The sequence below is a fragment of the Callospermophilus lateralis genome, chromosome 19 (genome assembly GCF_048772815.1).
Source record: "Callospermophilus lateralis isolate mCalLat2 chromosome 19, mCalLat2.hap1, whole genome shotgun sequence".
Taxonomy (NCBI): Eukaryota; Metazoa; Chordata; class Mammalia; order Rodentia; family Sciuridae; genus Callospermophilus; species Callospermophilus lateralis.
The window spans coordinates 22,426,413-22,443,596 of NC_135323.1; the positions used below are offsets into that span (position 1 = coordinate 22,426,413).

Consider the following 17,184-nt stretch of genomic DNA (forward strand, 5'->3'; position numbering starts at 1 on the left):
AAACTCCAAATATCTGTTTTAAGTACAAATGGTAATTGAAAATTCATTTCAAGTGGAATATAATCTCAAGAATATGAATGACCATAAGTTAATTTATGCTGTTATTCATATTTTGTAGATCTTTATTTGTTCTTGTGGCAGTGGCCAGGGCTTTGTGCATGCTAGACAAGTGCCCTACCACTGAGCTTGATTACTGGCCCAGTTGCACAGGCTGGCCTCAAACTTGGGATCCTCCTGCATGGGCCTCCAGAGTATCTGAGGTTACAGGTGTGCCTCACTATACCTGGCTTCGCAGATTTTCTCTTTCAATAGATTTCAGACAAAATATTTATTTTGAACAAAATCTATTAGCTACTTAGGTACTTAGGTACTTGGATCCACCTCACATTCGACACCTGTGCTAATACTTTTGGGCATGAGAGGGCAGTATTGTAGACACCACTCAGTGATTGACTCACAAGCATTTAAAAAAAAAAAAAAAAAAAAAAAAAGCTGGGCTGGGGATGAGGTGAGGTGGTTGAGCACTTGCCTGGCATGTGTGAGGCCCTGGGTTCAACCTCTGGCACTGTGGGTGGGGGGAGTTGACCAGAAGGAGCTAAGGTGTGGCCACATACACATGTAACAATCCAGCTAGACCAGGCATAACTGTACAACCTGATTAAAATATGCTTCATTACTGTTCTGACTGGAATAATGTCAAATAGCACACAGAAACCAAATAAAACATAGTATAATGAGGCCATAATAAATAATATTAGTATATTCTTCCATAAAGTTTTACTCACAATTGGTTAATAAAAAATACCATAGGTAATATTGTTTTCCTGAAAGGTTTTCTATAGTTTACATTTTTATAAGCTAACGAATTTTCTGATTAATTATATTACAATCATGTACTTTAAAAAAGCCATGCAGTGCTAATAAAATATCCTTCTAAAATACAACCCACTGGAACAAGCACTCTAGAAACCACCAGGATGTGTGTATGCATACAGAAATGGAAATTTGCTTTAAAGAACTGGCTCACAACTTAGAGGTGAGGTAATCCCAGCTCTGCAGGGTAGCCAGCAGGCTGGAGACCCAGGGAGCACTGCAGTTCAAATCCAGAGGAATGATGCTGCCAGAGTTCCTTCTGGCTGGGAGGCCAGTCTTTGTTGCATTATGGGCTTGAACTGATGAGACTCACATTATGGAAGGCAATCTGCTTTACTCCACGTCTAGTGACTTAAATATTAATATCATTCAAAAACATCCAGGACAATCTCTGACCAAATAGCAGTGCAGTGTGACCTAGCCAAGCTAACATAAAATTAGCTATCACAAGCCTACCCTTTGTCTGCCTGGCACACATGTACAATTTCTTAAATGCAGTCTCCAAGCCAAGGTAATAAGAAGGCCATACTTATATCTAATAGGACACAACTGTCCTGTGAGCAACCAAAAACACTAACCCTGTCACCACATGAGAATGCAAAGTCCTTAGTGATATTTACTCTTGGTCTCTCATAATTGAAGCTCCATTATGGAAGGCTGACACTATTAAACTCTATGACACAAAATCAACACATCCTATGCAATATGATAAAGAGATGAGAAGGAAACAAAGGTATTTGCTTAATACACACTACCACAGTTTCAATCTCAGATGTCCACCAAGAGCACATACATTAAAGGCTTGGCTACAGCTCAAGCTGCTGCTGGGATGACGAAATCTTTAGGAGGTGAAGCCTAAGGTAAGGAAGTCAGGTCATTGGGCCACGCCCTTGAAGGAGATATTGGTACCCCAGTCATCAGGTAGTGATTTTTTCTGCCACTTGCTTCTGGTGCTAGCACAGGTCCAAAGTAATAGAGCCAAGCAGCCATAGTCTGAAATCTCTGCATTCATGAACCAAAAAACTTTCCCTTTTCCTTCTTTTTTTAAAAATTTTTAATTGTAGATGGCCATAATATCTTTATTTATTTTTATGTGGTGCTGAGTATTGAACGCAGTGCCTCACACATGCAAGGCAAGTACTCTATCACTGAATTACAGTCCCAGCCCTTCCTTTTCCTTCTTTATAAGTCATTTTTCTCTGGTGTTTGGTCTCAGTTATGGAAAACTTCCTAACGGGGGGAAAAAAAACAACTAAATGGAGTTTTTCCTGTGACCATTGCTGACAATATGGCTCAAAAGCATTTAGAATTTGTTTTCAGGATAAATTTGGAGAATTTTGAAGGAGCAGACTAGACAAAGCCTAGATTAACTGTAGGCAAAGCTTAAATGGGCAGTTCTAGTAATAGCTCAAAAGACCAGAATGATGACAGTAACGTGGGTAGGCTGTACCCATGAGGTTTCAGATGAAAATAAGAACTATCAGGAATTTGACTAGAGGTCACCCATGTTACATTCTGGCAAAGAGCTTTTCTGTACATGGTCCATGCCCTGAGACTTCGTGGGAGGCTGAGTTTAAAGATGACAGACTAGTTTATTTTCAGAGAAAATCTCTAGACAGTACAGCATTCAGGCTATGGAATGGGTATTACTGGATGTTTTCAGCCAGATTTAAAGTGAGGATTGGGAAAAAAAAAAAAAAGTCAAAAGAAAATTTTAGAAAATTTGCAATTTGGTTAAAAAAAAAAAAAAGTGTGACTAGTTGTGACCAAAGAGGGTGGAACTGATAAAGAGATTAGCAAGATTATAAAGAAGCCAAGTACTTTGCACTGGGATAACAGGAAAGATGCCTTGAGGGCATCTCAGGAACAGGCAAGACCAGACTCACTGCAGAGTCAGGGATGTAAAAGTGGAATCATTTCAAAGGCATTAATTTAAGGAATGAGCCTCAGGACACTACTCATACAGGGTGGCCTAGCAAATCGCTTCCCCAGGATTGTTTCCTGTGATCAGCTTTCAAGGTGCTCACGCTGCTACAGTCATGGTTCAAGGGGTCTCTGGAATGAGTCAGGTCAGCAGCAGACCTTGGCTTGGTCCACATGATGCTAGAAGCATCCACCAGGATTTCAAAGGAAAGCCTGACAGACCAGGCAGTGTGAGGCAGGATCTGAGTTTCTGCCAGCAGCCCCTGAAAGGGCAATGTAGGAAGCCACAAGAGTGAGGCCAGAGCTGCAATGGAGAAACCAGGGAGTTACGGATGCCAAGAAGGTAGAATGCTTGCCAAGAGAAGTTGCAGGGAGTAGGCAGAGCTAGCCCAAAAAATGGCCATCTTGGCTGCAATTAGCAAGGCCTAGGGACAGAGCTGCCCAAGTCCTTTGGAGCTCACATCACATCATGTGTCCTAGATACCAAACACACACGGAGCTATAGAAACTAACATTGTCCTGCTGAGTTTTAGTCTTGCTTTGGTCTGACCCTTCCCTTTTTTTACCTCATCCCTCCTTTTGGGAATGGAAATGTCTACCCTGTCCTATCATTGAATCTTGGAAGTATGTAACTTACGTTTTGATTTTTACAGGTTCACAATGAAGGGTTTGCCTTGAGTCTACCAGGAAACTTTGGACTCGGACTTTTGAGCAATGCTAGGACGCTCATACTTTGAAGACTCTCGGAGATGAGCTAAACACATTTTGTATTGTGAAATGGATATAAGCCTTTGGAAGTGAGTGCACTGGGTTTGATCCTCAGCACCACTTAAAAATAAAACAAAGATATTGTGTCCACGTATAACTAAATATATATATATATATATATATATATATATATATATGTATATATATATATTAAAAAGTTAGCATACAAGAAACGGTCCTTATTACTGTATTTTGCACCACATAATGAAAAATAACTAATTAACCATAAACATAATTTGATTCAAACTCTGACAACTGAGACTAGAATGATTAAAGCACATAATAAATGAACTTAAAATTTGAAACTCCAGAGAGCAGGTCTTTCCAACTCCCCTTTCTCTAGCTGTTAGAAGATGCCTGAAATTCCAGTCTTCACCTCTGCTCACGGGTTAAGTTTGTCTCCCTGTGCATCTTCACCAGTAAATGAAGAACTGTCTGCAGAACCAATCACTAGCCTCCTACTTTGCAGCATTATTTCTCAAACTTATATAGATGGCTTTGTTATTCTAATTTCACAAACCCACCTAAAAGCATCATATACTGGCATACTCGCTGCAGTCTATATAACAGAGGACTGAGGACAACTTAAGTGTCAGCAAGAAGACTGGCTCATTATATCATCTCGTCCCCCAACCCCACCCTGGTTTTGGGAATCCAATCCCGCCGCGGCAGGGAGAAGGAGCCCGGGTCGCGCAGAGGCCCAGCCACGTCCGTCCGCGCGCGGCACCTGCAGGCCCTGCCCGCCTACGTTCTCAGGTCTCGGATCCGCCCAGGTGGACCCCGGGCCCCACACTCCCTGAACCGCCACAGGCCCACAGCACAGGCCCGGAGAAGACCAGCGCAATGGCGCTGGGCCAGTGCGCGAGGGCGGGTCCGCAGGCGCCTAGCGGCCACGACCAATGAACGCACGCCGACCGGCCTATGGACCAATGGCGGAGGCGCGTGGCACGCTGGGGGGCGGGACCACGGGGGGCAAAGGCGGCGGTGCGTGCGCATGCTGGGGGCGGGTCCGGCGCGCCCGACTTTTCCAGAAGCTGCTGAGAGCGCCGCCCGGCCACGCGCTGCCGGCTCCGGTTCCGTGAGCGCCCCTCTTTCTTTCTCCGGACAGCAATGGCGGCCGTGAAGACTCTGAACCCGAAGGCCGAGGTGGCCCGCGCGCAGGCGGCGCTGGCGGTGAACATCAGCGCGGCCCGCGGGCTGCAGGACGTGCTGCGGACCAACCTGGGGCCCAAGGGCACCATGAAAATGTAAGGCGGACGGGCTTGGTCGCGTTCCCGCGGTGTGCGCTAGCTGCGCCGCCCCTCTCCGGCCTTCACTGGCCTTGGAGAGATGGGGAGGCGCCCCTGGCCCCGGGGGCTGGCGCGGGAGGCCGGCTGGGTTCCTTGACAAGGCGCAAGCTGACTTGGCGTTTCTGCCCCCCCCCCCGAACAGGCTGGTGTCGGGCGCTGGGGACATCAAGCTCACCAAGGATGGCAACGTGCTGCTGCACGAAATGGTGAGGTTCCCGTGCTGGTCAGGTCGTTGTCTGCCCCAGCTCATTTGCCTTACAGGAGGAATGGGAGAAAATCGTGTCCGTGATTCCCCGCAGGTAGTCCTGCAGACGGGGGAGGACCAGGAGAGCGGCGTGGTCGGGACGGAGTGCCAGTGCTGTGCAGCCAGGGGTCCTGAGCCTGAATACCGGCTCTCCTGCCACTTGTTGTCTGGGTTAAAGGATTGTTTTAGTTCATTGTCATTTGAGAAATTAGGGGCGGTTGACACAACCAGCTGGGCAAAACAGCAAGATGTTCTGTTTTCAATTAAAATCCCTTTGACTGGGGTCGTAGCTCACAGACTGATTGCTTGCCTAGCATGTGCGAGGCTCTGGTTCCTTCCCCAACAGCATACAAAAAAAAAAAAAAAACAGGAATACCTTTGATACATCTCTCCACCTTAAGTCCCAGGGATCGGTGTTATTGAAAGGCACTGTGGCACACACTTGTAATCCCACCAATTTGCAAGGCTGGGACAGGAAGCCAGCCTGGGCATTCTAGGGAGCCCCTGTCTAAAAATTCTTGCTCATATCTGTTCTTCCAAAACTTAGCAGCTCATACACATTTCTTTCTCTCTCTCTCTTTTTTCTAATTTAATTTTATTTATTTATTTATTTTTGGTCGTTGATGGACCTTTATTTATTTATTTAGATGTGGTGCTGACAATTGAACCCAGTGCCTCACACTTGCCAGGAAAGTGCTCTACCACTGAGCCACAACCTCCCCCCCACACACACACACACACATTTCTTTCCTCTAATTTAAAGTGAGAATAGAATTTGGAGTTTTGATAGTAGTATCCATGGCATCAATATCCAGATGTTTTTTAAGTACTTTCAGTAAGGACTAAACTACTAGTTATAGTTTTTACTTTTAATTATTTTTATTTAACATTACAAAGTTTTATTGTATTTTAATAATCACAGGATTATGAAATGTTTGTTTTTGCATGGCTAAATGGTAGCCTTTGCTAATGACAAGCAAAGTCATAACTTAAATTTGTTGTCAGAAAAGCCATATCTTTGACTTTTTAGTTTTGGTTGGTTTTTATTGTAAAATATGACAACTACAGAAAATCATATTAAACATTTATTGTTTAATAATAATTAACAAACTGAACACAGGAAGAAACTAAGAAAGAAACTGCCACCTCAGAAGTCCCCTTTGCCTGCACCTCTTCAATTGCCATAGATTTTTCTTTTTTTTCCTTGAAAGATTATAAATGAACAGAAAAGTTGAGAAAATGAAACATTCACATGCCCTTTAGAGGGTTTTTCTTTTTTTTACATTTTTGCTTATTTTTTCCCTCTTGATTGGAAGTGATTCACAGACATGGCATCTCATTTCTGAAATGTTCTTTTTATCTGGGTGATGGGAATTGAGCCCATTGTCCATCCTAAGTGTGCACTCTCACATTGAGCTATACCTCCAGCCCTTAAAAGTGCTCTTAATGGGTCCATCATCCTCCCACATGGCCAAAATGTCATTGTTGTACCTCTTAGCAGCTTTCCTTTTTCCTTTTTTTTTTTTTTTCCCCCCTCCTGGTAACGGGAATCACTTAACCACTAAGCCACATCTCAGCCCTTTTTTAATATTTTATTTAGAGCCAGGTTTTGTTAAGTTTATTAGGTCCTCTCTCTAAGTTACTGAGGCTGGCTTTGAACTCTTAATCCTGCCTCAGCTTTCCAAGCCACTAGGATTACAGGTGTGTGCCACTAGGCCTGGCACTGATGCAGCTTTACATATAGTCTGTGTGTGTTTCACATGTGTCTTTCCTGGCTGGCTGCTGGTGTTCCCCAGGTGCAATGGAAAGATCTGTCTATAATCTATTGCTGTGGGACTGACAGGTGAGCAGCATCACCTGCTAGCATCCCTGCCAGAGTGCTTAGCAGCCAGTTTAGGTGAAGCAGTGTGCAAGATTGTATATGTGGACAAACTTGAGATTAAACCCAGGGGTACTGTGCCACTGAGCTACATCCCCAGTAGCTGGGATTACAGATATGTGACCACCAGGCCCAGCCGATAGTCTTTATAGAGTCTGTCAAGGCCTATATTCTTTTTTTAAGGTGTAGTTGGACACAGTGCCTTTATTTATTTATTTATTTTTAAGTGGTGCTGAGGATCGAACCCAGAGCCTCGCACATGGTAGGCAAGCGCTCTACCACTGAGCCACAACCCTAGCCTCATGACCTAGATTCTTAATCAGCCAGGCTCTGTGATCCCAGGAACTTGGGAGGCTGAGGTGGGAGGATTACAAGTTTAAGACCAGCCTGGGCAATTTAACAAGACCTTGTCTCAAAATAAGAAGGGCTGGGAGTGTAACTCAGTGGTGGAGCACCCGTGGATTCAATCCCCAGTATCGCCAAAAAAAAAAAATGTATCCCCGAAGATAGAGAAGGCTGAGAGCTATTCAAGGTTAAAGGAGCATAGAAAAACCAAAGGCGGTGCAGGAGATTTTATCCTTTGTGATTAAGAACCTGGAGTGGCTTCAGAGGCATGGTGATTTTCCTGTTTTCTTTCCCACAGTGACTCCATGAAAGATCTTTGCTAAGAGGGTCCCACTAAGTTACCACAGATGACCTTGAACTTAAAATCCTCCTGGCTCACTTGCCCAAATAGCTGGGATTGCCAGTGCTTGTCTCCATATATTTTGATCATCATAGATTGATATGCAAAATAGCAATTTGCAAGTTTTTTATTAAAGGACTATTAGCCAAATATTTGGGCAATTAAGGTAGACAGCATTTAAAGAGGTTCTCAACAGATTGGTTTCAAGATATATTTATTTTAATAATGTAACTTAAGTAAATTTTTTTCCCTTTTCAGCAAATTCAGCACCCAACAGCCTCCTTGATAGCAAAAGTAGCAACAGCCCAGGATGACATCACTGGGGATGGCACCACTTCCAATGTCCTTATCATTGGAGAGCTGCTCAAACAGGCAGACCTCTACATTTCTGAGGTACATAGAATTGTCTTGTCTCGATTGTGTGTAAGAAATGAGATGTTTGTAAATTGATATGTTAACAGTAGCAGAGGCCACACAGCATGTAAAGAGCAGGAGGTGTAAATCTGAGAACCTGGGTCTTTATTATGGTGGAACAGAAATGTGTGATGATGGATATGTTATGGAATCTTTGTTGGCCTACAAGTTTTTTATCAAGTTACTTTCATTTTTTGTTTCTATCTAGCTTTATAGCAAATTAATAATATGAGATGTAGAGATCTGAACTAGCCATAGTTACAAGGAAAAGGTCAACTAAATGTTAGACATTTGAGTAAAAAGAATTCTACAACTTTTTGTGGGGTAGGGGTACCAGGGATTAAACTCGGGGACACCCAACCACTCAGCCACATCCCCAGCCCTGTTTTGTGTTTTATTGAGAGACAGGGTCTCACTGAGTTGCTTAGTACCTCGCTTTTGCTGAGGCTGCCTTTGAATTCAAGATCCTCCTGTCTCAGCCTCCCGAGCTGCTGGGATTACAGGTATGCGCCTCCACACCTCACCAAATTCTACAACTTTTTTTTAGCCCTGAATAGTTCCAAGTTTAAAGCAAACCTCCGTGAGTACTAATCCACTGTCAGAATTCCCTATGAAGAGAGAGCGAGCAGATGTTTAGTCTACATTTATTTTGATTGCTAAAGATGTGAATTAATTTCAGATTGCTTGTAGAAAAGTTAAAATGTTCCTACTAGCTGGGTGTGGAGGTGTACAACTGGAATCCCAGATACATGGGAAGCTGAGGCAGAAGGATTTCAAGTTTGAGGCCAGCATTGGTAATTTAGCAGGACCTTGTCTCAAAAATAAATGGGACTAAGGATGTAGTTCAGTGGTAGAGCACTGCCTAGCATGCATGAGACCCTGGTTTAATCCCCAGAATGGGGGTGAGGGAGTTCCTACTAACAACAGATTTCTAGGGATCACTTTTAGGTTTTGATATTATCCCTGGTGATTTGCACAGCAAACACCCAAGTGTGCTTTATAGTTCACTTGGCTTTGACGCTGTGCTAGAGCAATGTCTGTTCTTTTCCTCTGCATTGAAAGGTATATTCTGTTCTTTCAAATGTATTCAAAAAGTCAGCACATCATGCTGTTTTGGTTATGTTAAAAGGCGTGAGTGATACCAAATCACCCTTCAGAAATTATCTGAACTTCCACGAACAATTGCATCTAATGGAAGGTGCCAGGTTTAGTGGCAGTGTTTTGGTTGTGTGTTTATTACAGGGTCTTCATCCTAGAATAATCACTGAAGGTTTCGAAGCTGCAAAGGAAAAGGCCCTTCAGTTTTTGGAACAAGTCAAAGTAAGCAGAGAGATGGACAGGGAGACACTCATAGATGTGGCCAGAACGTCTCTCCGTACCAAAGTTCATGCTGAACTTGCAGACATCCTGACAGAGGTATGTGTTCAATTGGTGTGTGTGGTGTAGTAAACACAGAAAATACCTTAGAGCAGAAGCATCGGTGTTCTTAGCAATTCCAGTTAGAAGGTGCTGTCTGAAACCTTCAGTGTCCACCATTTGAAGTAACTAGGTTCATTTCTGTCCAGGCAGTGATATTTAATCCAATTCCCTGAAACATGAAGTGAGAAAATACAAAGAACAACTCTCCTCACCAGGTTATAAAAATACAATTGGAACTTTCATTAAAATGCTGATAAAACAATTTTTTGAAAAGAATATAAAATGAAGGTTTAATTAGAAAGCTCCTAGTTGATCAGTAATTTAAATATGGTGCATATGTGATGGTTTAATACATGTGTCCAATGTATAACAATCAAATCAGGGTAATTAATTAGCATTTCTGCTTCCTTGGGTATTGACCTTTCCATGTTGGGAATCTTCTGACTCTTAGTTCTTCATGTAATTGTAGTAAGCTATAGTTATTAGTATTTTCAGCAAAATAGGAGTGATTATTTAATATTTTAGAACTGTAAATGACTAGGGCCTTTTATTTCTACTGTAGTCTCATTACTCGTAGGAAAAAATCAGATTTTAAAGTAAAGAAACTTAAAACTTCTAAAGAAGAACTTCAATATTTTAACATTTTATTTTATTTTGGGGGGGTATTATTTTTTAGTTGTAGTTAGACATAATTTCTTTATTTTATTTATTTATTTTTATGTGGTGCTGAGGATTGAACCCAGGGCTTCACAAATGCTAGGCGAGCCTACTTTACTGCTGAGCCACAACCCCAACCCCCAATGTTTTTAACTTTTGCAAATTGAATTTATATAACAGTTGTACTCCTGTTGTAGGCTGTAGTGGACTCCATTTTGACCATTAAAAAAAAAGATGAGCCTATTGACCTGTTCATGGTTGAGATCATGGAGATGAAACATAAATCTGAAACTGACACAAGGTAGGAGGACTATTTGCAGAATTTTCCATTGAGGATAGTGGTGTTACTTTTGTTGGAATAGCCTGTCTTGCGCTCTGTAATACTGCTTTTTCACAATTGACCATCCCTAGGTTTCACTAGAAACTTCAGATAATTCAAGAGAGAAAACTAATGGTATAAAAATTGTCAGTATAATCTTTTGAGTGTTTCAGTTTTGTCAGTGAAAGACTCCTATTTTGGAAATCAGTAACTTTAGCCCACGGTCAGCACAGGCTTCATAAATGAAGGTTCAGCTACTTGAGAAATCCGAAGGGAGTTTGAATTAAAAAGACAGACTCTAATTACCTTTAAACCAGCTCCAGGACAGCTTCTCCTACCTCCAGCTTCCAGCTACCTATTAGGGTAGCGAGGTTTACTGAACAGGCCAGTGAGAGAGAACACTCCAGGGAGTGGACTTTTATTGGGGAACAAAAAATTCTGGGGAAAAATCCCATCCAATGAAGATTAAGGGGGGGCAGTGTCCCAAAGTCATGGTGCGACAATTGGGTCTTTAGGGGTAGTGGCCAGACACACCTCCACATGGACAAGCCCTTGGACCTGAGAAGGGTGGGGAAAGCTCTGGACACAAAGATGTGTCTAAGCGCCTCTCGCCCAGCTAGGGAGTAACTCAAATCACGTACGAGGATAGCCTCCCACAAGTAACTATGAATTCTTGTCTTTTAACAGCTTAATCAGAGGGCTTGTTTTGGACCATGGGGCCCGCCACCCTGACATGAAAAAGAGAGTGGAAAACGCATACATTCTCACATGCAATGTGTCGCTGGAGTATGAAAAAACGTGAGTGGTCGCCCCTTTAAGGGGGAGTGGAGGAGCTTGGTGTTTTGCAGCAAGTTCCTTTTGAGATTTGTTTTGCCCACTGTGAGGGCAGTAATAACTCATTTGGGTTTGGGAGGCCAGGAGCATATGACTACTAACAGTGTACAAGGGGCAGGATTGGGGCTCAGGGGCTTTGTAAGCTTTAAGATGAATCAAGTTTCTCAGGCTGCTATCTTCTCAGTAAACATTTTTTCTCTTTTTCTAACAGAGAAGTGAATTCTGGCTTTTTTTACAAGAGTGCAGAAGAGAGAGAGAAACTAGTAAAAGCTGAAAGAAAATTTATTGAAGATAGAGTGAAAAAAATAGTAGAACTGAAAAAGAAAGTCTGTGGTGATTCAGATAAAGGTTTTGTTGTTATCAATCAGAAGGTGAGAATGAAAATTAGAGTTACAAAAGAAAAATTTGTTGTTCTTTTCTACTCTCAAGGCAAGATATACTGAAACTGATTTTACTTTTATAGGGGATTGACCCCTTTTCTTTGGATGCTCTTGCAAAAGAAGGCATAGTAGCTCTGCGCAGAGCTAAACGGAGAAATATGGAAAGGTATGAACAGATCATCTGAATAACGTAAATTTCACTAGTTGGCAAGTGAATTAGGATTTTTCTTTTCCTCCTTTATTTTTCGCTTTTTTGTGGCATCATATAAATAACATCTCACACTTTAAGGGCTCCAAGGAGTGGCATTACTGCATTCACACTGTTGTGCAGCTGCCACCAGTGTGCATCTTGAAACTTTTATCATCCACATAGGTTACTCCCAATTCTCCCTCTCCTTACCTTGGTGAACACAGGTCTGAGTTCAGTGCCTCCTGTAAATGGAGTCATGGTGTTTGTCCTTTGTATCTGGCTTGTTTTATTTACTTACTTGGCATAGTCTGCATGCTGTATCAGGCCAGAATCTCACTCTTTATTTCATTGTATGTGCCATGTTTTATCTTTGATCTGTTGGTGGACATTTGGGTTGTAGCTACTTTTTGGCTATTGTGAATAATTCTATGAGCATTGTTTAGAACAAGACACACCCTACCCCTGGTTTTTCTTGTGAAAAGGTTCCAGAGAGCTGGGTGTGATGGCACGCACCTGTAATCCCAGCGGCTTGGGAGGCTGAGGCACTGAGGCACAAGGATTGCAAGTTCAAGACCATCCTGAGCAACTTACCTAGACCCTGTCTGAAAATAGAATTTTAAAAGGCTAGGATATGGCTCATTGGAGCACTTGGCTAGCACATGCAAGGCCCCGAATTCGATCCCTAATACCAGGGGTGCAGGGTCATATTTGAAGCCTGTTTGCTGACTTTAGGGGAGGGTGGCTTTAACAGGTTAAAAGAAAAGATCCTTTTCAGCTGATTGTTGATGGATGGAAAGGCTTAGGTTGAAATATTTTTGAGAATGCAACTTTAGCCTGTAATTCTGGAGATTTCTTCCTGACAGCGGTTAGTCTTCTCTTTGAGCGTAACTGCTGATACGTTTCACACTTCGCCCTTTCAGGCTGACTCTTGCTTGTGGTGGGGTGGCTCTGAATTCTCTTGATGACCTCAGTCCTGACTGCCTGGGCCATGCAGGACTTGTCTATGAGTATACCTTGGTAAGTGTGTTTTCCTCCCAAACCTGAATTCCTCAGTAGAAAATTTTAAATTCAGGATCAGGTTTTTCTTTGTTTATGTATGTTTTGTTGTTTGATTTTTTTCCATTGGCATGGAAAAAAATCACAATCTTTACTAAATTTGGCTTTAATATGGTCAGTATAATTAGTATGATTAATATGATATTTATCCTCTCCATACACTCCTCTCCTGTTCACTCTTTGTATATATTCTGTTTTTGAAAATCTCTCTTACAGGGAGAAGAGAAGTTCACCTTTATTGAGAAATGTAACAATCCTCGTTCTGTCACATTATTAGTCAAAGGACCAAATAAGCATACACTTACTCAGATCAAAGATGCTATACGTGATGGCTTAAGGGCAGTCAAAAATGCACTCGATGATGGTAAGAGTTCATTGTGTTTAAATCTTGTTCTTTTTGCTAGTGTAAAAAGCATGGCTGAATACTGTGTACTTTAGTCAGTATTTTACACAGCCAGACACCATGCAAAAGTAAAGTCTTCCTTTTATGATAACTGTGGTATGCTAAGGTTTTTCAAAGTGTGCCACTATTAAAAGTGAATACAGACAAATGAACTAACACATGCTCACGAGAGTTGCCAGAATGCCAGCTCAATTGAACTGTTGTGCTGTTAGGTTTGTCCCTTTGCATGTGGGCTGGGTGTGTCACTCAGTGGTGGAGAGCTTGTCTAGTAGCATGGGGCCCCAGTTTAATCCGCAGCGCTGCAGAGCAGACAAGTGCAATGCTGTTGTTAAATTGTTATGAAAACGGCGGATTCCTAAGAAGTTAATGTCTTTCATAAGTGGTTTTCTATATGTATCTTGTTTCCTTGTAATTGGTTCTTCGTTTTTCTTGAGCTTATTATCATTTCTCCTCTTCTCCACACAACAGGCTGTGTGGTTCCAGGTGCTGGTGCAGTGGAGGTGGCCATGGCAGAAGCCCTGATTAAGTATAAGCCCAGTGTGAAAGGCAGGGCCCAACTTGGAGTCCAGGCGTTTGCTGATGCATTGCTCATTATTCCCAAGGTGTGAAAACTTGAACAGTTATTAAATACATCAAAACAATTAAACTGAGCAAACCTTTTTTATAATATAGGTTTTCTTCATAATGTGAATTTTGAGTGAGCAGGTTGAATCCTTTTCTACTTGACACATGTACTCCCATCGTATCTATATACTTTTTTGGGGGGAGGGGTACAGGAGATTGAACCCAGGGATACTTAACCACTGAGCCTCATCCCCAGCCCTTTTTACTTTTTAAAAAAATATTTTTTAGTTATAGGTAGATACAGTGTCTTTTTTATTTTTATGTGGTGCTAGGATCAAACGAGTGCCTGAGTGCTCTCCTTCTGAGCCACAACACCAGCCCCTCTTTATTTTATCTTGGCTAAATTGCTGAGGTTGGCCTTGAACTGTGATCATCCTGCCTTAGCCTTCTGAGCCCCTGCAATTATACTATCCACATCATCTCAAAGCCTTTTGTTCTGGGAGACTTGACTGTCCTTGAGGTTTTGGATAACAAGAGAACTGTTTTAAGAATATTTGCAGTAAAGGCATTATGCTTGAGTACAAGCTTGCTTTTTGTTATTTTAAACTGATGTTAAAAGTTATAGAATAACTTTGTTATTTTAAACCACTGTTTTCTGTTTGTTTGGGGTTTTTTATGGTGCTTGGGATTGAACCCAGGGCCTTGTGCATGTAAGGCAAACACTCCACCATCTGAGCTATATCTCCAGCCCTCATTATGAGGTTTTGTGTTTTTATTTTTTGGATTGTAAGTACTGTTCATTTGTTGTAGAGCTTCTTAATTCCTGCCTTTTCAAGAATTAAATTTGTTTACTTTAGGTTCTTGCTCAGAACTCTGGTTTTGACCTTCAAGAAACACTAGTTAAGATTCAAGCAGAACATTCAGAATCGGGTCAGCTTGTAGGCGTGGACCTGAACACAGGTAAAAGAAGGCCTCTCTATAGGGCAAGAACAATACCAAGCATGTGAGGTCACTCTAGGAGGGTTGGAAAGAGTCTTGGCAAGCGGCTCTCCAACTTGATGCCAGTGCTGTCCGGAGCTCAGGGCTCTGCCGGGGTGGATGCCTGAGTACAGATTTGTTGGAGATGTTGCTGAGTGGTGGTATGAAGCTTTGTTGATAATGAAGGGTTTATGTATTAACCCCATCTTTTAATCAGGAACTGATTAAAAGACTATATTATGTGATCAGATTGACAAATGAAAATATAGTAAATAACAGGGATGTCCAAGCATGTGGTAACCCATGAGAGTACCCTGTCACTGGAAAGCATCTAAGCAGAGGTTAGCCACTCATCAGAGGTGTTGTGGAGGATTTTGTGTAGTTACAGAGGAGAGAATGAGTAATAAGCAAGTCAGCACCAAACGTTCTTTTATATTTTAAATGTTTTCAATGGCTTTATTCTGTTTTAGAATTGGCAACACTTCATAAAAAGTGTTCACTATACCTTTAGACTGCGTCTGATATAATGATGTACTGTATTTTAAGAAGACTTGGTTACCTTTCAGGTGAGCCAATGGTTGCAGCAGAAGTGGGCGTATGGGATAACTACTGTGTGAAGAAACAGCTTCTTCACTCCTGGTAAGTTTGGGGAAATAAAAATTAAAACATCTTTCAGAGCTAGGTGTAGGGGCAAATGCCTGTAATCCCAGCAGCTGGGAAGCTGAGACAGGATTGCAAGTTCAAAGCCAGCCTCAGCAAAAGCAAGGCACACTAAGTAGCTCATTGAGACTCTGTCTCTAAATAAAATACAAAAAAGGACTGGGGATGTGGCTCAGTGGTTGAGTGCCACCCAAAAAAAAAAGCTTTCAAAGGGCTGAGGAGGATAGAGTTTGGTGGTTGAGGGCTTGTCTAGCACATGTAAGGCCCTGGGTATAGTCCCCAGCACTGCATGGGCAGACAGGATTAAGACTTGACCAAGACACAAGCGTATTAGGTAGACGGGCAGCTTGCTTGCCTTTGGGAATCAGCATACTCTTCATGGTGGTACCTTCTGAGTTTTGTTATCCTCTGAAGGATGTAATCTCCTGTAAGGTAGAGACTCAACCAGCCAGCCCTGAGTAGAAAGAGAACATCAGCTGGATGTGTTTTGTATAGTCTAGTTGGGAACAGCAGTTTGAGTTAAGGATTCCTTTTTGAGCCATCTGTTTCCCTTTTAGCACTGTGATTGCCACCAACATTCTCCTGGTTGATGAGATCATGCGAGCTGGAATGTCCTCTCTAAAAGGTTGAATTTAAGCCACTCTTGTGTCATCTGAAACTGAAGACTATGGAATGATCCTGAGGGATATAGTGGTGGATTTTTGTACCAGCCTCAAATGATTGTTCAAGGAATTTTCTTCTCCCATATTAAAAAAAAAAAAAAAAAAAAGATTGGTCACATATTCAAATTATGGTGTGAAATTATAATTACAGTATTTTTTAAATTGCACTGAATGTACATGCATAAAGCAGGTCCTTTTTACCCAGTGAACAGGATGTTTTGTTTATTACAGTGACATAAAATTACATGTCAGATAAGCACGTCATCTGCCTTATTAAATATTCCTTGAAAAAAACATTTAAAAGAGTTGATTATTTCTTTGGGTTTACTTTAATGAAACAGTTTCTTGTTAAACCTTCAAGTTTTATGCTAGTGTAAAGTAACACTAGATGCTGCTGGGAACATAGCTCAGGGATATAGCACTTGGCTAGCACACCTGAGGCCCTGGCAAAGAACATGAAAGCGTTTGGGTTTTGAAAGAATTTTTATTTGTGTGATGTAAATTTCAACTGGGTCAGTTGGACCTTTAACATGCTTTTGAAGTAGCTTTCCTAAAATGCTCACTCAGAACACTTACTCTGCCAGGTGTGGCAGACACACCAGTAATTCCAACAACTGGTGCTGAGGCAAGAGGATCCCACGTTCAAGGCCGGTCTGTATGATTTGGCCCAGTGGTTGAACCTCCCAGGACCACCAAAAGGGGGGGAAAGTTACTTGGTAGTGAGCTGCAGGCCAAGAAACAACGCAAGTATAAAGTGTTAAAATGGACGGCTGGAAGACAGATGGAGGTGGTCGAGAGCAACTGGATGAGATGAAAATTTTTTTTAGGCTGACAAAATGATTTTGCAAAATACTCAAGCCCACTGTAGTCAGCTCATGGTACTTTGGCTTCCTGGAATTGTTGGCGCCAGCGACAATACCGCATTCTCCAAGGAGAAGCTGTGGCCGGCTTTGCGCACAGCTCGACAACGTCCCCGCGAGTGCCTGG

The 17,184-nt window shown here is 42.1% G+C and overlaps 1 protein-coding gene and 2 non-coding genes across 3 annotated transcripts; all 3 read left to right on the top strand.

The window, feature by feature from the left end:
- The first annotated feature begins 4,576 nt into the window (after nt 1-4,576).
- Cct6a (chaperonin containing TCP1 subunit 6A) lies at nt 4,577-16,500 on the top strand. Its single transcript, XM_076840081.2, has 14 exons — nt 4,577-4,811; nt 4,996-5,059; nt 7,920-8,054; nt 9,318-9,491; nt 10,349-10,452; nt 11,158-11,268; nt 11,516-11,675; nt 11,768-11,850; nt 12,795-12,891; nt 13,147-13,294; nt 13,802-13,935; nt 14,755-14,857; nt 15,442-15,514; nt 16,093-16,500. Exons 1-14 carry the CDS (start codon nt 4,675-4,677, stop codon nt 16,163-16,165), a joined length of 1,596 nt encoding a protein of 531 aa, XP_076696196.2. The 5' UTR covers nt 4,577-4,674; the 3' UTR covers nt 16,166-16,500.
- Nucleotides 9,047-9,181, top strand: LOC143385527 (small nucleolar RNA SNORA22). Its single transcript, XR_013089481.1, has one exon. It is a non-coding gene; the product is annotated as a small nucleolar RNA SNORA22 (small nucleolar RNA).
- Nucleotides 13,343-13,478, top strand: LOC143385523 (small nucleolar RNA SNORA15). Its single transcript, XR_013089478.1, has one exon. It is a non-coding gene; the product is annotated as a small nucleolar RNA SNORA15 (small nucleolar RNA).
- Nucleotides 16,501-17,184: the final 684 nt, after the last annotated feature.

What these genes read in the sequence shown, in the direction of transcription:
- Cct6a (XM_076840081.2), top strand. Translation starts at nt 4,675, where the DNA reads ATGGCGGCCGTGAAGACTCTGAACCCGAAGGCCGAGGTGGCCCGCGCG. An exon ending in AAACGGAGAAATATGGAAAG is followed by an intron (nt 11,851 to 12,794) that starts GTATGAACAGAT and finishes TCGCCCTTTCAG; the next exon opens with GCTGACTCTTGCTTGTGGTG. An exon ending in CATTGCTCATTATTCCCAAG is followed by an intron (nt 13,936 to 14,754) that starts GTGTGAAAACTT and finishes TGTTTACTTTAG; the next exon opens with GTTCTTGCTCAGAACTCTGG.